Source organism: Lissotriton vulgaris, unplaced genomic scaffold (assembly GCF_964263255.1).
Source record: "Lissotriton vulgaris unplaced genomic scaffold, aLisVul1.2 SCAFFOLD_518, whole genome shotgun sequence".
Classification (NCBI taxonomy): Eukaryota; Metazoa; Chordata; class Amphibia; order Caudata; family Salamandridae; genus Lissotriton; species Lissotriton vulgaris.
In genome coordinates, this window is record NW_028243238.1 from 357,830 (window position 1) to 384,562 (window position 26,733).

General features: G+C 47.4%; 1 protein-coding gene across 1 annotated transcript in view; it reads left to right on the forward strand.

Annotated features, from left to right (window-relative positions):
* LOC147668654 (uncharacterized) overlaps positions 1-26,733 on the forward strand; it is a 574,419-nt gene that overhangs the window by 74,703 nt on the left and 472,983 nt on the right. Inside the window, exons 4-5 of the mRNA XM_086948545.1 lie at positions 7,595-7,672; positions 7,761-7,874. Coding sequence (XP_086804671.1) covers positions 7,595-7,672; positions 7,761-7,874 — 192 coding nt within the window. The remainder of the gene's footprint in view (positions 1-7,594; positions 7,673-7,760; positions 7,875-26,733) is intronic.

The window sequence follows — 26,733 nt, forward strand, 5'->3', positions numbered from 1 at the left end:
GAGGTGGGGGTCCTGCAGGGGGTTGGGTGGGTTGGTCTTCGGGTTGGTTGTCGAAGCTGTTGTGAATGTCTGCGATTTTGTTGTGGAAGAATGAGGCTAGGGAGTCGCAGAGGGCTTGGGAGGGGGTAATGTCGTTGGAGTTAGCCGTGGGGTTGGTGAATTCCTTGACGATGTTGAATAATTCCTTGCTGTTGTTGGCGTTGTTATCTAGTCGATCCTTGAAAGCGGTTTTCTTGGCATTCCGGATCAGTTGGTGGTGTAATCGGGTGGCTTTTTTGAAGGCGTCCTTGGTGTTGGTGGTTGGGTCTTTTTTCCAGGCCTTCTCAAGGGATCGACAGAGTTTCTTGGATTTCTTAAGATCCTCGTTGAACCAGGAGGTCCTCTTGCTGCCTAGTTTGATTTGTCGTTTTTTCAGTGGTGCTAGGATGTCGGCGCTGTTGGATAACCATTGGGTGAGGTTGGTGGCTGCTTGGTCTGGGTTTGGGGAGTGGGCTGGGGGGTTTAGACGAAGCGATGAGGAGATCTGGTCGATGGTGACTCTGTTCCAGTTTCTTTGCAGAGTGGGTTGGGGGTGGTTGTTGGATGTGGGCTTGTTGTAGGTAAAATGAACGCAGCTGTGGTCAGTCCAAAGGAGAGCTGTGGTGTGGCTGAAGGAGACATGTTTGCTGGAGGTGAAGATAGGGTCGAGTGTGTGACCTGCGATGTGGGTGGGGGTAGTGACAAGTTGTTTAAGTCCGAGGTTGGCGAGGTTGTCCAGAAGGGTGGTGGTGTTGTGGTCGTTAATCTTTTCAAGGTGAAAGTTGAGGTCTCCCAAAAGGATGTAATTCTCGGAGGGGAGCGCGTGTGGAGTGATGAAGTCCGTGATGTCTTCACTAAATTGTGCGCGGGGTCCTGGTGGCCTGTAAAGAAGGGTGCCTCTAAGTGTGGTCTTGGGGTCGATGTGGATCTGGAAGTGAAGGTGTTCAGAGTTGGCGAGATTGACGTCTGAGCTAGTTGAGATGCGGATGGATTTCTTATGGACGATAGCGATGCCTCCTCCTGTGTGGCCGGTACGGTCCTTGCGAATGATCTTATAGTCTTCCGGGATGGCAATGGTGATGTCTGGGGCTGAAGAGGCGTTCATCCATGTTTCTGTTAAGAAGGCGACGTCCGGCGAGATGGTGTCTAGTAGATTCCAGAGGTCAATGGCGTGCCTGGGGACCGAGCGGGTGTTGAGCAGGATGCATTGTAGGTGGTTGGGGTCGGGTAATTGTTGTGTGTTCGTAGATGAGGAGTTGTTCTTGGTGCCGTCGAACTTGCATGAGTTGCAGGAAAAGGGTCCATGGGTGTGTCCAGGAGCGGCTTGGACGCAGTTGGGGGAACGGCCGGGGTTAAGGGCTAGGAGGGTGGAGGCGTCGTAAGTAATGCGGGAGGGGTGGACATTTCGAGGACCAGGGGGTCTGGCGCTGGGCGCGGTCCAGGCGCGGACGGGCGTAGACGGGCTTACCTTTGGCGCACCTTCGGCGTGGCCGTAGCGCGTGGACGCTGCGCGTGGGTCCATCTGTCCATAAATGGATAGTGGAGGGGGCGGAGCGTGGGAGGGGCGGGTGGGAGGCGGGAGCGAGGTGCAGGGAGGGTCTGGGACGGGCCGAAAATATACACCAAATGGCGCTCTGGTCAACAAATGCTGCGAGGGTTCCCAACAATGGGGTCAATACTGAAACTGGAGCGCTATGAGGGCAAGAATAGTGCAGGACAGCAGAGGAAAGCGCTATACAAGATTCAAGCTACTAAGCGCTGTGCAGGCAAAATTACGGAGCACACCACAGTTATAATCAAATTAAAATGGATAGCAAGGCACAGCCGCTGTGCAGAGCGCGGCGTAGCTAGGTGATCAAATATAATTAATAGCGAGGCAGTATGCAGCAAGCAGGTACGATACCACGGGAGGAGCAGGGGGAGCGATCCGCTTCTGGAGGCAGCAGGGCGGTCACAGCTCTCCCCGAGGGCGAGCGCAGCCTGTAACTCTGTGGGTGGGAGGGGCGGGTGGGAGGCGGGAGCGAGGTGCAGGGAGGGTTTGGGACGGGCCAAAAATATACACCAAATGGCGATCTGGTCAACAAATGCTGCGAGGGTTCCCAACAATGGGGTCAATACTGAAACTGGAGCGCTATGAGGGCAAGAATAGTGCAGGACAGCAGAGGAAAGCGCTATACAAGATTCAAGCTACTAAGCGCTGTGCAGGCAAAATTACGGAGCACACCACAGTTATAATCAAATTAAAATGGATAGCAAGGCACAGCCGCTGTGCAGAGCGCGGCGTAGCTAGGTGATCAAATATAATTAATAGCGAGGCAGTATGCAGCAAGCAGGTACGATACCACGGGTGGAGCAGGGGGAGCGATCCGCTTCTGGAGGCAGCAGGGCGGTCACAGCTCTCCCCGAGGGCGAGCGCAGCCTGTAACTCTGTGGGTGGGAGGGGCGGGTGGGAGGCGGGAGCGAGGTGCAGGGAGGGTCTGGGACGGGCCGAAAATATACACCAAATGGCGCTCTGGTCAACAAATGCTGCGAGGGTTCCCAACAATGGGGGTCAATACTGAAACTGGAGCGCTATGAGGGCAAGAATAGTGCAGGACAGCAGAGGAAAGCGCTATACAAGATTCAAGCTACTAAGCGCTGTGCAGGCAAAATTACGGAGCACACCACAGTTATAATCAAATTAAAATGGATAGCAAGGCACAGCCGCTGTGCAGAGCGCGGCGTAGCTAGGTGATCAAATATAATTAATAGCGAGGCAGTATGCAGCAAGCAGGTACGATACCACGGGAGGAGCAGGGGGAGCGATCCGCTTCTGGAGGCAGCAGGGCGGTCACAGCTCTCCCCGAGGGCGAGCGCAGCCTGTAACTCTGTGGGTGGGAGGGGCGGGTGGGAGGCGGGAGCGAGGTGCAGGGAGGGTCTGGGACGGGCCGAAAATATACACCAAATGGCGCTCTGGTCAACAAATGCTGCGAGGGTTCCCAACAATGGGGTCAATACTGAAACTGGAGCGCTATGAGGGCAAGAATAGTGCAGGACAGCAGAGGAAAGCGCTATACAAGATTCAAGCTACTAAGCGCTGTGCAGGCAAAATTACGGAGCACACCACAGTTATAATCAAATTAAAATGGATAGCAAGGCACAGCCGCTGTGCAGAGCGCGGCGTAGCTAGGTGATCAAATATAATTAATAGCGAGGCAGTATGCAGCAAGCAGGTACGATACCACGGGAGGAGCAGGGGGAGCGATCCGCTTCTGGAGGCAGCAGGGTCCCTGACGATGGCACGGTGGCCTTGAGGCACAATATGCTTGACAGGGCTGCTGCGGCCCCGCCAAGTATATCATGAGTTTCCTTACCATCACACTTTTCATGGTGAAGCGACCGCCATGAAAATCACTGCCACACTTTTCATGGCGGTGAGGAAGCAAAGTGGGCCCTGCAGTGCCCCCTGGTGTTTCGCGGCATGTGGATGCACGCAGGGGGGCACAACATGTGCCCTGTGGGCACGCACAGCAGTACCTGCACGGCATGGAATGCAGCAATGCCTTTGACATTTCCATTGCAGTGCCTATTTCATAGGCACCACCCTGGGTACACCAAAGAACCTCCCACCAAAGTAACCTCCCACCAGGAGGAAACTCCTAATCTGACAGGTGGTTCAAACATGGGTTTGGCGGTACAGGAGCGTGGCGATCCCCTTCCTGCACCGCCAAACTCATAATAAGGTCCTAAGCCACTGCAGGGAATTTGTTTGACATAAAAAGCATTACATATATGAATAGAAATCCTATGAAATTATTACAACATTTTGAACCCTTACTACAAAACATTATTATATTAGAGTACACAAAAATAATTGTATTTATTCATTATACAAAAGTGTACATTTACCTTTGTAAATCAGGTCCATGGATGCTGAGCTCGGCGCCCAGTGTTATGGGCATTGGTTGCACAGCACTAAAACCAACCCTGGTCTTTATTAAACATGCCTGCAGCCACCTTTGTGTAAAGAGTTTCATTTAAAATGTATGCTACTATAACAAAAACCAGAACATTGCATGACTTTATCAAACAACAGCTGCTACACTTGCAACTCATTACCATGGCATTTTCCATCATAAGGCAAACTCCAACCATTCATTACATCACATTGTGTCTCATATATATATATATATATATATATATATATATATATATATATATATATATATATATATATATATATATATATATATATATATAGAGAGAGAGAGAGAGAGAGAGAGAGAGAGAGAGAGACAGCTCTATCCCCCCCCCAATATTACCAGTGAAACCCATAATGAGGAGGTATTATTGCACCAGGGTCAAACTGTACCCCCCCTGCATTGATATTTTCTTTAGTGGTATTACTGCACCAAGCACTGGGAAATTCAAAATGAGGGTGCATGGATATAAATGTGTGTTGCCCTGACTATGCTGTATGTTTCTATCCTTAAAGAAATTCTATTTATGTGCAATTGCTGTGTCACACTAATTATTCCTTAGTCAACTCTATTGTCTCCCAACTATCTTCAAATGTCACTTGTTACCCATCTGTGCAGGTTGAAGATCGTCACTGGAATATACCTTTCAGAAAACGAAGTGGGGAAACAGACACGTACACGAGTCCCATTTAGGGGACTCGGGGAGCCCATGGACACGCAATTACAGGGCGCTCCCAAAGCATTAACCCCCCTTGCTTGTTTTGGCAAAGCCTACAAAAAACCACTACTGGGTCTGGGCTCCCAACAGCACAGCTTAGCCACAAGCTACTAGTAAACAACAAGAGATGCCAGTGACTCAATTAGACAAAACCTTTTTCTCCCAAAACATCTGAATAAAACAATATGCTTTGTATTCTTATTTACTTTCAATTCTTTTATTTTATTCAATACTTATTTTTACTCTTTATATTGTTTTTTTAATTTTCCAACTTTACATTTTTTAAGACCTTATGTACAGAACAAAAACATTATTATTCACAAAAACATTTCTACATTTCAAAAAGGATCATTCAAACAATCAATCATACCTCTCTCATACCGTTACAGACAACATAAATTTATTAAATATCTGCTGGAATATAATTAACAATTTATTTTCTAAAAAAAAAGCCTATTATTTTCCAATTTCTTTCACTTATTCTATCCTTTTGGCTTTTTACAGTCAAAAGCCAGCAGATATTTAGTAAATTGGGAGAAAAAGGTTTTGTCTAATTGAGTAGCGGCACTGGCATCTCTTGTTGTTTACTAGTGTTTTGGCAAAGCAGCGCTCACTGTGAACAGAAATATGTCCCGCTGGTGGAACTTACATAGTGCATGCTGGGTATAGAAGTCTTTATCACAGGACTACAGCAAAGCAAACATTTGGGACAAGCTTCACTCCCACCAATGGGAGAGCCAATATGATATTTAAAGGAGGGAGGTGGGATAACCCTGAGCTACCGGCATCTGAAGAAGGCGAGTGACGCCGAAATGCATCATTCTTAAATAGCTGTGATTAAATGGTCTCCCAGAAATACCCGCTGTGTCCTCTTGATTGCCCAGCAGTGGAGTGGTCATTTTTGTGATATTTTGCGTGTGTCGCCAGTTTCGCGCTAAAGAGGACCCGTCCAGCCAGAGGCTGAGGAATAGCTGGGAACCAAGCAGTTTTTCCAAGGGATTGAATACCATAGGCTTGCTTCAAGATCAGGCCAGGTAATTGGCCGCTGCCAGTCTGTGACTTCACGGAGGATCGTGGTGATTACATCGTCGATCTACAGCCCGGCTTGTCATCTGAAGCTGTGGCTTGGACGTAGGGGACCCGGGGAGCCCATGGACACACAATTACAGGGCGCCCCCAAAGCATTAACCCCCCTTGCTTATTTTGGCAAAGCAGCGCTCACTGTGAGCAGAAATCTGTCCCGCTGGTGGAACTTACCATAATAGTGCATGCTGGGTATAGAAGTCTTTATTACAGGACTACAGCAAAGCAACCATTTGGGACAAGCTTCACTCCCACCAATGGGAGAGCCAATATGATATTTAAAGGAGGGAGATAGGATAACGCTGAGCTACCGGCATCTGAAGTAGGCGAGTGACACCGAAATGCATTGTGCCTAAATAGCTGTGATTAAATGGTCTCCCAGAAATTCCCTGCTGTGTCCTCTTGATTGCCCAGCAGTGGAGTGGTCATTTTTGTGATATTTTGCATGTGTTGCGCTAAAGAGGATCCATCCAGCCAGAGACTGAGGAATAGCTGGGAACCAAGCAGTTTTTTCAAGGGATTGAATACCACAGGCCCGCCTCGAGATGAGGCCAGGCAAGTGGCCACTGCCAGCTGACAATCCTTGACTTCACGGAGGATCGTGGTGATTACATTGTTGATCTATGGCCCGGCTTGTCATCTGAAACTGTGGCTTGGACGTAGGGGACTAGGGGAACCCATGGACACACAATTACAGGGCGCTCCAAAAGCTTTAACCCCCCTCGCTTGTTTTAGCAAAGCAGCGCTCACTGTGAGCAGAAATCTGTCCCACTGGTGGATCTTACCATAATAGTGCATGCTGGGTATAGAAGTGTTTATCACAGGACTACAGCAAAGCAACCATTTGGGATAAGCTTCACTCCCGCCAATGGGAGAGTCAATATGATATTTAAAGGAGGGAGGTGGGATAACCCTGATTTACCGGCATCTGAAGAAGGCGAGTGACACTGAAATGCATCGTTCTTAAATAGCTGTGATTAAATGGTCTCCCAGAAATACCCGCTGTGTCCTCTTGATTGCCCAGTAGTGGAGTGGTCATTTTTGTGATATATATATATATATATATATATATATATATATTGGGAGAAACGCTCTCTTGAAAAGTACAAAGAAGTGGGACGTGTGCCAAGGGGGTTGAGGGTTCTCATCGCACCATCATTTGAGAATCCTAGCCCCCTTATGTTAAAAGAATGGGCGACAAACAATCTGGAGGCTTCAATGAATATGATATGTATATTAATAAAATATGCAGAAATTGACCGCAATGAAATCTTGAAAGAAATTGAACAACTCAATGGTGATTTGGACCAACATGATATGAAAGAATTCATTAAAAAATGCAGGGATGAAATAGATGCTCGTCTACTGAAACATGAGGAAACGATAAGGACACGCAAGCAGTTCAAATTCGCATGTGACAAGCGTGATTATGAAACAGGAAGAATATTCACGTTCGCACGCAAGTACGAAACAGTTTAAAGACAAGCTCTGACACCTAAAAGCACGGTACATTCTACTCTGGAGATACCCCCATTATTACCAGTGAAACCCATAATAAGGAGGTATTATTGCACCAGGGTCAAACTGTACCCCCCTTGCATTGATATTTTCTTAAGTGGTATTACTGCACCAAGCACTGGGCAATTCAGAATGAGGGTGCATGGATATAAATGTGTGTTGCTCTGACTATGCTGTATGTTTCTATCCTTAAAGAAATTCTATTTATGTGCAATTGCTGTAACACACTAATTATTCCTTATTCAACTCTATTGTCTCTCAACTATCTTCAAATGTCACTTGTTACCCTTCTGTGCAGGTTGAAGATCGTCACTGGAATATACCTTTCAGAAAACTAAGCGGGGAAACAGACACGTACATCAAGTCCCATTTAAAGGTATCTTGTTGTAAAGTTACTTTATTAAATTGCTTCTAACACCCCAAAAATATAATTCAAAAATGTATATTCTTTTTTGCCTTCCTAGAATCGCATGCACCATCGTCATTCCACAAGAAGGAGCCAGTGTGGGAAAGTGGACTCATCTGTAGGGGGTGAAAATCTGTACATACTGCAAAGTACTGAAGGTTTCTTGCTCAAGGTAAGTCTGGTAATGACTGTGTAAAACAAGTCAACACCTCTCACCGATTTTTATACTCCTTGATTTTTTTGAAGCTTTCAATACTGCTGATACTATCCATCCTAACAATCCTTAGTATCACCGACCTAGGCCTCAGTTGGGTTTACTACTACATCCTTTACTATAACTTTATAATCTAGTTATTCTCCTCGCACTTCCTGACCCATTGGAGTCTCTCAAGGCTCTGTTCCAGATCCTCTCTTATTCTCCCTTTGTTACATCATCTCGTCAATTGACACCTCATACCACTTACATGCTGTCAACACCCAAATCCTCTTTTCATTCACTGCTTTATCATTCCACCTCCAGAAGAGTATAGCTGAGTGTCTCACAGCCATACATCACTGGATGACCATATGTCCTTTCATATTGACCTCGACAAAGACTAAAGTCCTATACTTCTCTTCCTTTTTCTGCCACCTCTGCTGTTCTTTTTTCAATCTAATCCCCACTGATACCATGATTATCATATCCTTTGGCAGAAAACATGGTGTTTTCATTAGCACCTCTATGTGAATGGAATCTTTCATTGCATCTACAGGAACTCCTGATATGTACCAGGTTCTGAACATTCACAAGATTCACTTATATCCCTGTACACTCAATCAAGGCATTGATTAAGTTAGTGGTGCTCAGCAAATTAGACTACTGCAAAAGTCTACTTGTGGGCCTTCCACACAACTTTTTCTTCCCACAGAACCAAATCTTAAACTTTGCCACTAATTACCTATTGTTGCGGTCCACCACAGGCCTTACTGCTGTTTTGGGTGGGATCAGTCCTCCAACAGGGGTCGTTGCTGAGTGCTGGTGTGTTGGGATTAGCAATTTGTGTCTGGGTTGGTGGGTTCTGGTGCTGGCCTTGCGTCATGGAGCTCCCCAGCATTCACAGGCATCATGAAACAAGTGAAGTGGGGTTTGCCACCAAAAGTTAAAAGGAAACCTGTCCAGCAGCTAAAGTAAAACATATTAATATCTTGCTGAAGCTGGGCGTTTTAGCCCAATCCAAGATGGTTGCCTGCACTATATTTTCAAATGGAACTTGTCTTGCATAGGTCTCTGAATTCAAGATGGTGCCAGCACTTCCTGTGGACCTTTTCCCTGTTCCTGTCCTTATAATTTCCTGTGTATCACTACTTAAGGCCCTTATTTTCTTTCTTCCCTGTATTGCAACGCAGTCGTAATACATTTTGGCTTGATCAATACCCCCTTAATTATTATTTTTTGTTTCTGAATTTTTATCTTTGTTTGCTTGTAGGCTCTTCTGTGGACTCCTGGTCCTGCTCAACTCTGGGCTCAGGGTTGTCTAGCACCTGGAATTCTTCATAGAAGCTGCTACTCTCCTTCATTCCAACTTGCTCTGGAGGTTATTGTGAGGGAACGCTTTTGACTTCTAGTGACCTAGTATATACCTGTTCCTTCCACATTTATTTATTTGTGTATAGAGACACAGAAGCTATCGGAGGGCACTGCTCCTATATTGAGTACTGGAAACCAAAGTTATTGTTGCATCAAAAGTTTGATAGGTTGTGACACCAATGGTTTCAAAAAACTATAGAAACTATGAATCCTCCATAGAACTATGCTGCAACTGTTCGGCAACAAAGGTTGTAAAGTGAGGAACTACATTCTGAGGATGTAATGCATTTTTGCATAGGTCTATTGGTGTTAAAACTATGGACCTTCTGTTGGTGAACAGATATCCTCCTCACTTCTAAGGACATCCAGCCAAACTGAAAGAATTTATTTGTTCATTCAGTAACAGCACATTTTCCTTCCACCTAGGCCCATTTTCAGGTTGAGCCTGAGTCCGTGCGCATGTGCTGCTCTGGCGAGCTGTTGTAGTGGAGCATGGAAGAGAAGCCCCACCCACTCTCCGCCTATATTTGTCATTGGCTCATGTTTTTGTCCTTCGTAAATGCTGGCTTCTGATTTCCTAATAGGCTTGCTAGCCCCTCCTTAATAGTGCCTTGTCTTCATTTGTAACCTCCCATGGCTACATGCCCCATTACTTCGGTTGTTACGCGGTACGCCTTCTTTAGTCTACCAGCACTACTTTTATTAATGAGTTTCTCTTACTGCAGGCAGCACATGGGCGCCCGCTTTCAATAACACCACGAGTGCCCACTTTCACTTAAACCCGGGCGTTCATCATTATCTCAATCCCCCATCCACCCCTTGCAGCTTAATTGCTTTTTCGCTCCCGTGTGTTTCTCCCCCGCAACCAGAGATAAAGCCCACCTCCTCCACCATCTATGTTGCCGCTATCCTTGCTTGTTTTCTTTGTTTTTGTTGGCCAGCAAAAGCATGCCTTTCGCCTTTGTTTTTGTCTCTGTAAAACAGCGCCCCACTCCAGCGAAAGGCGTGGCCTCCTCTCGTCTGTGACATGGCTGGGCTGCTGCCTACCCTCCCGGCGAACGGAGGAGCACATTTTTGCGTGGCAACAGGAAAATATTCCCGGCCCTCAGTGTGCATAAGGCTGGCTCATCAAGCCAGTAGCAAACAAAGAAGCCTTTCTATTTCCACATGCCTGTCTTGGCAAGTTTAAAAAACGAATTTACAGACTCTTGGTATTAAAATTCACAGGAGCTTGTTTGTACAGAGCTTTGAGTTGCGACTGATGGCACATGGATGCTTTAGCCAGCGGGAGGGTTAAACCTCTCTCCGAGCCGCAGCTACTCTTCCTGTCTGCCTTGGTCATGGATTTTATTTTTCGAGCTGTGAACAATACGACTAGAGCCATGGCCAATGTACAGGCAGCGCTGCGGACTACCCGACTCCCACCCATAAGGCTCACTGTCTCTGGAAATGGTATCTTCCTAGCCAGCTGAATGTGCCGGTTAGTTCCAAGCGGTTTCGTTCTTCTGCAGGACATCTTGCTTGGTCAAAGTCCTTATACCCTGGGCTCCTGTTGGCAGATGTTGTGCCTGGAAAGTCTTGGTGAGTGTTAGAAATGGGATCTCTGGTTGGCTAAGGCTTGCACCAAAGCCAGGCAGAAACCATCACCCTAGTCAGGGCAAGGGAGTTACACGCCAAAGATAACCCCTGCTCACCCGCTTGGTAACTTGGCACGAGCAGTCAGGTCTATCCCGGAGGCAATGTGTAAAGCATTTGCGCAACCCAAACAGCACCAACACACTAGGCACACCACAATAGAAACTCCACACAAGGGTCTATCAAAAATAGCCTTTGTATTGTCATAAACACATTAGATCATAATCACACAATGTACACTGTGCCAACTGGCACTTAGGTAGTATTTACAGGGGACTATATACACATGACAGGGCCACGTGGGCCACCGTCAGAATCATCACTTAGTAAAGATAATAAATGTAGGCATATAATAAATGTAGAACACAACCAGTAATTACTGGCAACCACTATCCCGAGAACTAGATCCTGTAACATAAAACATGGGATGCACAAATCATATCAGGCATGAATCACATTAGCATAAAACACCTTAGGTTAGGCATAATTAGCACCCAACCACAGTATGCAATAATCATATGAGGCAATCGGCCTCGCAAGCATGAACCCCTGTAGCAATAATCAGCATAAACGCAGTGTGCCCCAATCGAGGGCACAACACACTGGAACTAGCTCCAGGCCAATTGGCCTGTTGCTGGGGCTCAAATGCCCTTTGTCCCGCAGTCAGGGCTGGCTGCCAAAGCTGCAAAAGCAAAGTGCGCAATTGCGCAGGCCTAAACGTGGCAGCTGCCCACTACTTGCTCGGCAGCTGGAAAATCATAAGGATGGGCATAGACATTCACTGTGCCCTGTGTCCCCCACTGGGACACTAACAGAAAAGACGGCCCACACGTCGCAGCTGCTGGTATCGGCTGCGCAGCTGTGGCGACACAAACTGCCCTGGCACTCTCTTTGCCTCTGGTGCCCAAAACAATGCCCTACAAGCAATAAGGACGGGCACTGGGCACATGGGAGTCCCGCTCAGGGACTCTGAAAATAAACTGCTGCAGTTGCCCACTGTCACGCGGGGCAACTGTAAAGAAATCTTGCCAACACGGGGAAAAGCACGGGCCTCTTGTTGGAGATTAGAAACTTGAAAAGGGGCCAAAACGTTGCAGCGGCCCGCAACTGCAGCGCCGCTGTGAAGCAAAATGAAGAACGGGCACAAATGTGCCTGTGGGCCCCACTCACAGGTCTCTCTTGGTGCCAATCACAACACTGGTCAGCCCCCCCACTCACCGAGAGCACTGCAGGACTCCGCCATCTCCTTCTCCAGTGCCGGTAACAGGACTCCGCAACCCGCTGTCTCCTCTCTTCGTTGCGGACTGCGCTGGGCTGTCATGCGGCGGGGGCAAACACCGACAATGTGCCTCGGGCCGTCTCACTCCCAGATGGCTGTGGCGCTTGCTGGGCTCTCCCTCACACCGGGGAGCTCCGCGTTCACTACCGGCCGTAACTCCGCCCACAACCAGGCAAGGCTCCTTACTTCCGGGTCACGATGGCAGCGGCCCGGGCACTTCCTCTTGATGCGTCAATGCGGGGTGGGCACCCGTGGAAACACACGAGCAGTGGGATGGGCACCCACTGCAAATTATGCATAAGTGCGGGGTGGGCACCCGCTTTCCTCCCAAAAGTCCGGCGAGCAATAACGCGGGGTGGGCACCCTCCGATAATTAAAAATGAGCACCAAAGGCTGCCGAAATGCAGCAAAGTAAAGGGGCAGCATGGGGGGAAATCCCACACGTTGCAGCTTCATGCTTCTGGCCACCAGTGCTCTTTTAAATAAAAGTGAAGCGCACTCATGGATAGCGCTCCCAGGGATACAAGTCCAGAGTAAGCCATTTAGGATGAAGGGGGGCAAAGGGCTGGGCCCAGGCAGGCTAGATCCCTAGTGGCGGTTCCTTCTGGAGCCCAGCAGCAGGCCCCCCTCAAATCAGGAACAGCACAACTACCTTCATGGGGTCACAGTACCTTCATTTATGGGACATTTTCATGCTCTGAAAGCACAGGGCTGGGGAAACCAGATGCAACTGGTTTTGGAGCACTCTGTTTTGCCCAGCTCCTCTACCCTTTATCAGGTGGGGGCTCAGTGATCAGATACACCACAGGGGGTGGAGCCAGCATTGTGGAGGGAAGGCACAGCCCTATTCAGGTCCCAGGTGCAACTCCTCCATCCCATCTGCAGGCAGATCTCTCTATTCATCACTGGGCTGACACACCCTGTCTCCTGGAGCCACCCACACCCCTCAACTCCTGTCACTGACAAGCCAGACATGCAATTCACATCAGGCAGGCAGAAACATAGCACACAGAAATGTCAACTTCTAAAAGTGGCATTTCCCCACCAGTCACCATAAATCTGCGCACACCATTGTGCAGCATTTATTCTCATGAGTTTATACATACTAAACTCGCCCCTGCACTCCTCTCATACCTGGAATTAACATGGACACATATCCCTCATGCATTCCTATGAGAGGGCAGGCCAATCTCACTACACGCACTCAGAGAGCGCACACACTTTACACTAGGCCACAGTGCTAAAGTGCCCAGAGGCCTAAAACCACTACCACCATGTCAGAGCTTAAAGCGAAAAGTTCAGGGGGGGTGAACCTGTCAAAAAGGGCCAAGTCCAACTGTGAGGTGAGGTAGTGGGTGGATATTATGTCACTGGGCACTGCCTGTGACTTTTGCTTTCCCTTTGTAACGTGGTAGGTCAAAGGACCTCTGCCACTGTAGGATTGTACCTGTGGACAAAAATACTAGTTGACTATTGCAGGCTGTGGGACTAGCGTCAGTGTGACATTAGTGGAGCAGAGAGCTACGTTCGATATTGTGTCGGCAGGGAGGAGCATGTGGTGTATAGTCCTAGCAGGAGTCTACACTACAGTAGTGCTTCCCTACTTTGACACTGCCTCCGCTCTTCACATACCCTCACTCTCTCCTGGGAACCTCAGCTTAGTCTCACTCTGGTATCTTCTTTTCCTGATCTTCCCGACTCCGGCAGCTTTCTTCTCTCTCTGCCTGCCATCCTCGTTCCTCGGCTGCCCCCTGTTTTGGCATCCTTCCTCCCTGCCTGCCCCACACCCCTGCCCAAGCAGGCCCCTCCTGCATCTATCAACCCCCTTGTTTGTGTGTGTTGGTGTTTTTGCTTTGTAGTGCAAACTCGTGGTTTGTAGATAATTGTAATGTATTCTTCGCTTGAATTCAGAGTCTCTAAGTTGAGGAATGATCGTCATGCAGCGCACTGAGCACACGGCGAGCAGTCCCTTCTAAATAGGGGCACTCCCTCCTTTTCACTTAACCTTTCAATGTTTATTTTTTCTCATTGGAAAAGAATATCTCTTACCACAGTCTGACTGGGGGAGGAAACCCTACCCTGACTAAGATCCTAGCTTCGTGGCATACCTCCTATTTGCCTCCGCCCCATCCCCTTTCCAGCCCCCTACACTTGTCGTCCAGCCCCGCGAGTGCCACCCCGTCATGGCAGCTCAACACTCTGGCACTTGGCCCACCTCAATGCACGTGAGCTGCAGGGACTGTCCTATGTGCCCTCAGCCCCCTAGCCAGCACCCTACCAGGTGCATATTCTGTTGTGGCTTCTCTCTCTCTCTCTTTCTTTCCTCTCTCTCTTTCCTCTCTCTCTCTCTCTCTCTCTCTCTTTCTCTCTTTCTCTCTCTCTCTCTCTCTCTCTCTCTCTCTCTCTCTCTCTCTCTCTCTCTCTTTCTTTCTTTCTCTCTCTCTGTCTTTCCCTCTCCATCAATCCTCAAGTGCAGATCCTGCCTCCACTGCACTGCATAGCTGGCAAGTGTCTCCATGCCACGCCTGACACCTCACAATCAGTCTTGGCTTTGTATGCAACTTAACATTGCATCTTAGTGGAAGATACATTCACTAAAAAAAAAGTATAGGTAAAAAATCATTGTCATTTACAACGTCAATAGCTCTAACACAAAAATGCGAGACCTATTTGCATTGCAAATGCTTATTAATTTGGGCTACACTAATGTGGGTTACTTAATAAGCTCACTCCTTCATGCTGTATAATTATGGGCTCTGTCCTCTTCAGATCTTTGTTTGAACAAATATTCCAATTTTTCTTACTCAATTTAAAAGAATCTTTGAATGCACCAATAGAGAGCCATCTGCTGAAGAAGCTCTGTGTGACATTCAGTAGTGAACTTTCGAATGTTCTTTCTGATTTTATTTGATTTAGACAATTAGAAGTTGAAACAGCCTTTGTTTAGGTGACACAAATTACTCTTTTTCATTGAGATTTGGAAGACAAAATTAAAGATGAGCTAATGCAAGTCACTCATCCTTCCTCTACGCTTGAAGTGATTCATTCTGCTCTATTGATTGAACATCAGCTTCAGGAAGGAAGTTAGACAAATAAGACATGTGGTCAAGTAATGTGGTTCTGTCCTTGCCTTGGCTGCCTCTAATAATGCATAACCTGCCGATAAGAGGACCACTGCCTACTAAAACCCATGCTGATAATTTCAACTAGAGAATCATTGATGGAGGATTAAAAAGAGCTGAGATGGAGGTCAGACGTGTGTATGTATAGTGCTGATCCTGGTCATTTAGTTAAAGAATATCCCATGTTAACTCAGAAGACCTCTGGACATGATAGTTAGATCACTTCTGCTCCTTTATGTAGCATCTTACTGTGCTAGTGAGATCTTCAACCACAGTTTGTTCCTTCTTTATGTAGTCCTAAACTATGAAGATGGCTCACCAATTTTTCTCTCTGCTCTTCTGGATCGTGGAGCCTTGGCCATAAATATGGATGAAGTCTAGCTTACTGATCCTCTAATATCTAACAAGGTGAAACACACTCCAGAAAATGTAGAGGCAGTCAATGGTTCTAGAGCCCATTAAGAAGATGACAGTACTTATGATTGTTACCCTTGGTTCCTATACGAAAAATATTTCCTTTGACATAATTGTCTCTCCAAGTTATAGTTTAATATTTGGGTTACTGTGATTGGGAGTGCCACAATACTTCTATTAATTCGGCCACACAAACCATCTCCTTATCCGAGCAGTTTTGAATTATTGGTCTCCTGTTTCTGATTACATATGTCCTCCTAAGTCTACATCTACTGTAGCCACCTTAACCAGTTTAGCCGCATAGCCACTTTAACGTCCATACCTAAACAATACCAATAGTTTTCTGATCTGTTCTAGAAAATAAATGCATGCAAATTAGGACCTAATATGGTGTTTGATTGCGCTATACCAACACTCCATGAGGCCCTCCTGATACCTTTCATGTAAATGTATTCTTTATTGGAGAAAGAAAAGGAGACCTTAAAAGAGTATTTGCAGGAGAATTTACAAATATTCCTCTTCTCTATCAGAAGCTTTGTTTGTTCTCTACCCTTTGCCATTAATTAAGACTACTTTAAAGAAAATCAAAGGAACTACAGTCTTCACAAAGTTAGACCTATGTGGTACTTACCACCTTCTTGGTATTAAGAATGGCGATTAATGGAAGATACCCTTTGGGCATTTTGATTATTGGGTGATGCCTTTTGGTTTGTGCAGCAATGTTTCAGAGGTCATGCACCACAAGTTTTCAAAAGTTCTCAATTAGTATGTCATATTATATCTACATGACATTCTTGTATATGCAAAGTATCTTAAAGGACTTCAGAAACATGGTCTCTATCTTGTCAACACTAAAGCAACATCAACTACCCTGCAATCCATTAAAATATTTACTTTGAAAAGGAGGGTGTCAACTAGCTTGGATTTTGAAAAATAGCTAAAGGGATTGCCATGGTTGTAGAAAAGGTTGCTACCATACTGGATTGGCTATCACCATCTAATATCACAGAGATTCAAAGTTTTCTTATTAGCAGTGTTTAAGAAGTTTGCCTAATGACGTGTCATATTCTGTTCACTCATAAAAACGAAAGTCTTCAAAATGGATTCTCTTGAACAAAGTAAGCTGAACAAGCTTTTCATCAACTAAAGAAAGCCTCCACTCAGGCACCAGTTTTAAGGTATTTTAACCCTGCAAATGTTTTGTGGTAGAGCTTGCTACTCCCTAAAGAGATGGTAGAGCGAAACTACTGTAACTTCAAGAGGGTGAGGGTTTAGAGCATTCGTTTTTTATCTATTTAATGTATCAGCACAGTTTGACTGGACGTTTCTGTTCTTCGGAGGGAGCTTATTGCTGCCAAGCATGCAAGCTGGAAGCAGCGTCACATGCTCATATTTTCCCAAGAACCATTTGAAGTTAGAACTGAACACAAGAATTTACAATTGCTTCAACATATGCAGTGTCACAATAGTAGACAGGTTTGTTGCCCTATTTTTATTCTCAATATGGCTTTCGTATTGTTATATTCCTGGCTCTGAAAATATTGTGACTGATGCTTCATCACCAGTGATGCAATTAATCAATCTCAGACTGCTCCACCATTTTTGTGTCCATATGAAGTCATCAGCATGGTCAACTTGATCATACAGGACGTTCCTGATACTCATGTTCAGTTGACCTCTATTACATTGGATTAAATGCACAGAAAGGCACATTTAGTAGTGCTTCATAACCTTTACTTCTTTCAACATGCCCTTTTGAGACCTACTTCAGAATTTCAGGAAGAAGGATTGTATATGTGTCATGGCTTCACCTTTTCTGGTCATTGTGAAAGGAAGGCTTCTTTGTGCCTTGTACTTCATTGCCTTTGGTCGCATTCTATCCATGATGATGTGACAAAGTAGGTTTTTGCATTTCCGTTCTTTACTCAAGTTAAGGTGTTATACATCAAACACTTTGGGTATCAAAGACATTGTCTGTAGCATCTGAACTGTGGCGCGCCATATCACAGATTTCATTCTGGATTTATCTCCTTTAAATGTTACCAAGATACTAAGATATTGTGGTCTCTAAGGTAGCTCTTTTTTCTCCATTCAAGTATTATCCCTCTGCAACGGCATGGAATAGTCCCTGCTACTTCATCTATCCTGCACCATTGCCCCAATATACAGCCATGCATAGACATCCCCAGTGGGGACATTCTATAAGCCTCATCTCATGTCTCAAAGTCCTGGCAGTTCTGTGTCTCTGTTTTGCAAAGTGGCTCAGGTACTCGTTCTGTCCAGATCAGAGGCTATATCCCAGGTCCAGTCCAGCTGGTTCCCCTGTATGCTCAAAACAAACATAAGGAGATGATGGACGGAGTGCTGAAACTTTTCAGACACTCACGCCAGACACAGACTTGGGTTGAATCCATCATTGTTTTTAGGTCTCGTAGGCGTTAGCCGCGCGAAGCGCGGTCTCGCCAGACACCTATTGTCAGCGAGTCTTCTTTCCAAGAGAGGAGACAGGAGCTGGCCGCGCGCTCGGAATTGAGCGGGCCATGCACATGTGAACGCGCTCGCTGCAGCCAGCTCCTGTCTCCTCTCCTGGAAAGCCGTACCACACAGCCACACCTCCCCCAGCTTACGCATGCGCACAAACAGAGACACACACACAAGCGCACCTACACACACGCACACACACATAGACCCCCGCCCCCCCTGCCGCACACACACAGAGACACACACACAAGCGCATCTACACACACGCACGCACACATACATAGAGCCCCCCCCGCTGCTGCCGCCGCCGCACACATCGACACAGGCGCGCGCACACACACACACAAGCGCACCCCCCTCACTCTACAACTAAGCGCCACTTACCGCCATTCTGGACTTCTGCAGCCTCTGCGGGGCTCTCCCTCGGGCATTTGAGCCCCGCGTCACCAGCACTGATTCTCTCCGTGGCACTCAGTGGGCGCGTGTGCGGGCTTCCGAAGACGGAAGTCCCGCCCCACGGAAGGTTTCGGTTTCGTGTTGTGGTTTTCATGCTTTTTGCTGTCCGTTCATGCCATTTAATTTGATGCTGGGGCAGGTCCACACGTGCTTCTCTCCAGCCGCTCTCATACAGGCTGTGGAAGCCGCCCAGTTTGAAGTGAGTTTGTTGCCTTGGTTAGGGGTTTCTTAATGTTAGTCGGTAACGGACCTGTTTTTAACCACTTCTCTCAGAGCGGTGATGTTAGGCCAGCCTGTGGCTCGACTTTCAGGATGGAAGGAACGTTAAAGAGTGTGGTATGGCCGTTTATCGTCAGAGTGAACGATCGTTGGACCTCTCCCGGGTATGTTCGTAACTGATACTCCGTGCAGGAAGCTTTGGCTGCTGCCCCCATTGCCGGGTTTTGGGATATGCGTGGCATCATTAAAGGACATTGTAAGGGCATGTACCATACGGGACGGTTCTCTGAGGCATATGTGGCATTTTCGACACTAAACGTTCCGTTAAGAAGCAGTGGTTCGAGTGGCACCCTGCTGCAGCATTGACTTGCTTTCTCGTACGTCATCCATCGTAGCAGACTACAGAGGCATCCCGTTCGAATAAAGAAACAGACTGGGCACACGCTCACCCACCCTAGTTATTGCCGCGATTCCAATCTCTGTAATCAGTATGCTATTGCGGGTCTGTGCCCTCACAACGTTACACTAATGATGGAGGGGTAGGGAACTCACATATACACTGCTGAAATGAATTAATATTTACCTACACTATTTAATTTCTTTAATGAAGTTGCATATAGCGCAAACTTTACCCAAAAGGTGTCAGAGCACTTTACAAAAGAACTAGGTAAGTTACAAAAGGTACACAAGATACACTAAAGACACTAACAAGTTACATATATACAGTTAGCAAAGGTACACAAGATAGAGCGGTGTGAATAATAAGTGCGTCAGCCCCGTGCGTGAGGTCCATCATCAGAGCTGTGTGAATAATAACAGCTGTGAGCCGGTGCGTGAGGTGCAACATCAGAGCTGTGTGAATAATAACAGCTGTGAGCCCCGTGCTGAGGTGCACCATCAGAGCTGTGTGAATAATAACAGCTGTGAGCCCGTGCGTGAGGTGCATCATCAGAGCTGTGTGAATAATAACTGCATGCCCCATGCGTGAGGTGCATCATCAGAGCTGTGTGAATAATAACAGCTGTGAGCCCGTGCGTGAGGTGCATCATCAGAGCTGTGTGAATAATAACTGCGTCAGCCCGGTGCGTGAGGTGCATCATCAGAGCTGTGTGAATAATAACAGCTGTGAGCCCTTGCCTGAGATGCATCATCAGACCTGTGTGAATAATAACTGTGTCAGCCCCGTGCGTGAGGTGCATCATCAGAGCTGTGTGAATAACAACTGTGAGCCCGTGCGTGAGGTGCATCATCAGAGCTGTGTGAATAACAACTGTGAGCCCGTGCGTGAGGTGCATCATCAGAGCTGTGTGAATAATAACAGCTGGGAGCCCCATGCCTGAGGTGCATCATCAGAGCTGTGTGAATAATAACTGCGTCAGCCCCGTACGTGAGGTGCATCATCAGAGTTGTGTGAATAATAACAGCTGTGAGCAACAGCATACTCTTGCACACACTCTCACTGCTCACCAATTCAAAGTTTGCTAAAAAAATTATGCAACACATTGTCATACACAATGCCAATAACTCAAACTTTAATGCTGCGAGACCTATTGCATTGTAAATGCTTGTTAGCTCAGTCATGACCCTGATACTCATGGGAACAGTCCACCCTGAACTGCCAAGCCAATTCTTCCCTGGACCGGAAACAAGCATACTGGGACCGGTTTCGGGGTAACACCACTCATCAGCCAGGCTAGTTTCAATCCAGTGGCAAAGTGAGCAAGAGACCCACGTCTGGGCATACCCTGCCAACTTAAGGCGAACAAAGCAAACACAAGGAGATGCTGGACGGCGCACTGAAACTTTTCAGACATTCACCCGAGTCACAGATCTGGGTTGACTCCATCACCATTCTTTAGCTCACTTTGCCACCCCAGTTCAGTCCCAGCCATGTGCAAATCAGTTTTGACCCTATTCCTCATGGGAACAGTCCAGCCCGAACTGCCAATCCAGAACTTCATGGGACTGGAAACAAGCATCCTTGGACTGGTTTTGGAGTAACACCCCTCATCAGCCAGGCTAGGTTGACTCCAGTGGCAAAGTGAGTAAGGAGGCGCTCATCAGGAGGCGTTGATGCGGGTAGGAGAGCATCTGCTTCACTGCTGCATCTTCTTGTACGGATCACGGATCCAGCAACCCACCGTGGAGAAAAGTGCCATTGCACTGTTCCATGCTCTGTCGCTTCACCAAGCATCCAGTACTGTTTATTCTGTTATTTACCCCCCTTAAGACAGGAGAAAGGCACCATAAATGTTCTATGCCTACAGATCGGCCAAATTCTTGAATGGCTGCTTGCCAATCCCTTGCCAACTACCGCCAAGTTTTTCAATCCTTCAGCCTTTTTCTTGGAATCTTAAAATAAGTGATGTACAGCTTCATACATCTTTACATTATTAAAATTGTTGTAGCTATAGATACTGTGTTTGTGTACAGTTAATTGAGGCTTTTATCTGAGTATTTATCTTATCAGGTTGAGCCAGAGATATAAATCAATTACAAATGATGCACCAGGTTGCCCTTACCATGGTTGTTTATGTATTATTCTGAATTTTAAATTTATAATGACTCCACTATATTTTCACTCCATTTGGTACTGTGCTATAGGTTTTGCAAGTGTAATTGGATGCTCATTTGATTCCTATTTTTCAGTGTCACAAACTGTATCTCTGCTCTATCTCTGTGCTGGCATATATCTTTAATGTAATATATAGACATTTCCAACTGCAATATGTATATGTAATATATATACATTACATATATTCATTTTAATAGTATATGTAATATACTACTAAAATGTCCTCACACTTAAAAATGTAAGCTGATTGTGTCTTCGTTAATCTCAACATGCACTTCGTTAGGGCTGTGGGATGCTGCGTTAAGAAGAACATTAGGTGCTGGCTCATTTGCCAAAATCAATGTGCTCTTTAGTGAAGTGATAGGAGCTATATTGGATGATGTGATGAAAATGCTTTGCCACTAGTTTTTGTGAGGAACACCATAGAAAGAAGAGTATTACTGTTCCTCCTTGAGATGGGCTAAGAGGCAGGACAGATACCATTGGCTACATTTGAACCGCTTCTGATTGGGCCTATGCTCCAAGGCACTCATGAAAATGTATTTTTTCTGAATGTGCTCTTGTTGCTGTTTATTAAAGATTATATATATATATATATATATATATATATATATATATATATATATATATATATATATATATATATATATATATATATATATATATATATATATATCTCAAACGAAGTAGGTTAACCTTAGGAATGCCAGTTGTTAGTTCTGTCCCAAGTAGAAAAACCAACGAATCCCAAATTGCTGGCAGAAGGTACTTTATTTAAGTGAAGGTCACAGCAGCGCTCACAGATGACGCGTTTCGGGCGGATGCCCTTGCTCACATAAAAAATGTTTCCCATAATGCCTCTTTTTAAACCTGTTCATAAACACCATGTGATGCACAAATAATGAATATAAAGAAAATACTTATAGGTCACATGTTAATACAATGTAAAGTGCCTTTAGTTACATGTGTATATAGTTGGTTGACATTATTTCTTTCAGTTGTTAACTTTTCATTTTATAACAGCATAAATGGAAAGGGGCGACCACTCGGTCCCCCCGCACGTATGGCAGAGTACCACGATCCCCCCGGGAAGCCATCTTGGGCGGGTGGCGTGTCCCGGCTGGTATGCCCGAAGCGGCGTAGCCGGGGCGCGCTTTTTCCCGCCCTAGAGTGGGCTGGCCTAGACACTGACGCGGCTGGCCACGCCCTCGGGGCAGGCAGGGGCGGGTTTACGCCCGCCCGGAAGACGGATAAAAGGGGACGCAAGACCCGAAGGCATCCTCTTGTTCCTGTGCTCTGAAGCTGCACCTCCTCGCTGCACGTGAGCTCGAGACGGAACGAAGAGCCAATTTTGAGCGTTGTAATCTTTCTTTTGTCTTACAGATACTCTGTCGGAGAAATGCCCAAGAAAGGCGGGAAGAGAATGACGACCGAACAGATGGTTCGGGTCCTCATGAAGGAGATGACCGAGCTAAAGAAGCGGGTGGCGGAGAGAGACGGGGAAGGGGGGCCGGAACGTCCGTCGGCTGGAGCAGCTCCAGGAGGGAGAGCCAAGAGGCCAAGGAGGGGACCAGCTGGGGGAGACGTCCCGGTTCCCTGTACCCCGCTCGAAGCGCCAACCCCAGTACCGGCGGAGGGGAATCCGATTCCCGTGGTGGTCACCCCGGTGTCCAACGAAGATATGCCGCCCGAGCTGGCAGCACAACTTGCAGCGTGGTTGGGCGAAAGTAGTGAGGGCGCCACGGCTGCCGAGGCGCAGGCGCTTATGAAGCAATTGCGCGAGAAACGGGAAGCAGCCGAGGTGTCCGCGCCGGTTGCAGTAGCTGACAAGCCACAAGGGACGATTGCGACCGCAGAGGCAGCGTCCGGTGCAGGTAAGCGGCCATTGCCGATTGCGAGGGATGAGTCAGCACCCTCTCGTAGAGAAAGGTTGGGTCAACATGTGCCTTTGGCAATTAAGGAAAAGATTTGGGCAGGGGAATATGTGAACATCTTCTCGTTGCTTGTTGATCATTATGAAGTGGAGCATGTTAAGGGTCAGAAAGACCTCATGCATCCGAGTGTTTGGCGCGCAAAAATGGCCGCCTTTAAAGTGAATGAGAATATTGGCAATTGGGGCAATGCATGGGGAATCTTTACGTCGATATTGGGGGAACGTAGGCCCGAGTTGCTTTCCGAGTTGCCGACCTATCAGTCGCGAATCATGGGGTACTCGACATCATACCAGGGTAACCATTGGTTTTGCTACGATAATCTTTTTCGAAAGGCTAAAGAGCATAATAAAAGCCTGACCTGGGATTGTTATGATTCTTTGACATGGGATAAAATGAAGGAGACAGGTATGTTGAAAATGCCATTGGTAGGAAGTAATGTTGGCGAATCCTCCCGCCAATATGGGGGGACGCCCTTTCGTTCAGGTACGGGTACCGACGATCAGTCGAGACCTGCCGGCAATACAGGAAAAAGGGGGTTGTGCTTTAATTTCAACAGAGGTAAATGTACTAGACCCCAGGGATCGTGTAAATTTAAACATGAATGTAGTGGGTGCGGGTCGCCCCATCCTGAGTCCACGTGCAGAGCCAAAACGGGTGATAACGGGGGGAGAGGCGGCGCCAAACAGGTCTAACATAGTCCGAGGGGCGCCTTTACCTACCCCGATTGATACCTTGGCGATGATTCCCTGGCTCAGTGAATACCCAGATCGTACTTCTGCTGGGGTGCTGCGGAACGGATTTTTGTATGGTTTCCGCATCCCGGTAGGGGACTTTCAGGGTGTGGAGAAGTGTAAAAATCAACTTTCGGTCCTGCAGCATACGACCGTGGTACAGGATAAGATCCGGAAAGAGGTTACTCGAGGTCGGGTCGCCGGCCCGTTTAGTGTACCCCCGGTGCATGATTTTGTTTGTTCTCCTTTAGGTGTGGTCCCCAAGAAGGACCCCGGGGAGTTCCGATTGATTCATAATTTATCAGCTCCACGTGGTCTTTCTGTTAACGATGCAATAGATCCGGAAGTATGTTCGGTGCGGTACGCATCCTTCGATGAGGCCGTAGCCATTTTCAATCGCCTGGGGCCCGGGGCGCTGATGGCGAAGTCAGATATCGAGTCAGCGTTCCGATTGCTCCCGGTACACCCAGACGACCAGCGTCTCCTGGGTTTCATGTTTCAGGGTTGTTATTACATGGATAAGTGTATGCCGATGGGGTGCTCGATATCTTGTGCCTATTTCGAGAAATTCAGTAGTTTTCTACAATGGGTCTTCACAAAGAAGACGGGTTTCCACCATGTGATGCATTACCTTGATGATTTTCTGTTCCTTGGGGCAGCCGGGGATCTCGAATGTGGCCGGGCCTTGGCCGAATTTTGTATGTTAATGAAGCAGTTTGGTGTGCCATTGGCACCAGGTAAGACGGTGGGTCCTACGACTTGCCTTGAGTTTCTGGGGATCGAGTTAGACTCCAGTGAGGGTTGTTTTCGTTTGCCAGCTGACAAAGTGTTAAAGTTCAGGGCAGCCCTCCGAGTGTGTATAAATGGATCTAAAGTTACGCTGCATCAATTACAGCAGTTGGTGGGACAGTTGAATTTTGCCCTGAGGGTAATACCAATGGCCCGCCCCTTCTCCCGTTCAATTGCCCAAGCTATGGTCGGCCTAAAGGAGGGCCATCATCGCACGAGACTATCGGCTGAGGTCCGCCAGGACGTGCGCATTTGGTTAGCATTCCTGGCGGACTTTAATGGTCGAGTCGTCTGGAACAAACCAGCCGTGTCCTCGGAAGAGCTGGGGCTATGGACCGATTCAGCAGGTAGCATAGGTTTTGGTGCCATCTTCGGCACAAAATGGTCGGCACAAATGTGGCCGACATGGTGGCATGACGATGGTCTGACAAGTAATATTGCTTTCCTTGAACTTTTCCCCATTTTGGTGGCCCTGAGAACCTGGCCCGAAGGGTTCAAAGATCACTCTGTGATATTTTGGTCTGACAATATGACCGTGGTCGAGTGCATCAATAGCCAGGCTGCATGATGTAAAATGATTTTAAGACTGCTCAAAGAAATTGTTTTACTGTGTATGCAACTGAATGTGCTATTCAGAGCAAAACATGTCCCGGGGGTAATGAATCAGGCGGCTGATGCACTGTCTCGTTTTCATATGCAGGCTTTCTCGGGTTTTCCTTCCCACAGCGGACCCAGAGCCGGCACCCTTTCCCGAAGCTCTCTGGTCTCTCGGTGCCCCGAACTTCGTCACCTCGTGGGAGAGAGTCTAGCACCAAGGACGAGGAAGGCATATGAAGGGGCGTTTCGGTCCTATTTAGCCTTTTTGGGGCCCGATAGAGAGGGGCTGTGGGGCCACGAGGAATGGGTAGTGAAGTTTCTGATGTCCTTACGTAGGGCTGGGAAATCGGTGGCTACGGCCCAGAGGCATCGTGCTGCCGTTTCCTTTGTTGCCAGGGCTCATGGTATCCAGGACCCGACAGCGTCTTTCGTTGTACAGAAAGCGCTGCGTGGGTGGCAACGCCTTGAAGGTCGCAGAGTAGATGAGAGGCGCCCGATAGGTTTGGATAGGTTGGCCCAGTTGTTGGCCACACTCCCTTCCACATGTTCATCTCAGTTTGAGACAGTGTTGTTCCGAGCCGCTTTTACGCTGGCATTTCATGGGGCGATGCGGGTAAGCGAACTGGTGGCAAGGAACAAACAGGATGTGACAGGGGGTTTGTGCCAGGAACATGTTCAGATCAGAGGTGAGACAATGACGGTCTCCTTTGTCAGGTCCAAGACCGATCAAGGTGGGATGGGTGACTGCATAATCATACGCAGGATTCCCGGGTCCTCCATGTGTCCGGTAAAGTGTTTAGAAGAATACCTAGCACGAAGGGTGGCATCATGGGGGGGGACCTTGTTGAGACACGCGGACGCCACCCCACTGACGAAATTTCAGTTCCAGCGGGTGCTTGCGATGTCAATTGCCGCTGCGGGCTTGAACCCGGGCGAGTTTGGGACCCATTCCTTTCGGATAGGGGCTGCTACAGAGGCTACAGCTAGGGGTCTTAATGTTGAACAAGTGAAACGAGTGGGGCGTTGGTCCTCCAATTGTTATAAGAGGTATGTGCGGTTACACATGTTGTGAAGTGTAATGATGTACTCACGCCTCTTGTTTTTGTTTGGTTTTCAGTTGCGCAAGCCTACGAGGCGGGGCGGACTATGCAGTCGACCCAACACCGGGCCAGCGGTCAGACATCACCGGCTGTGAAAAAGGAGGTGTGGGTCGTGGGCCACTCACACGTGAG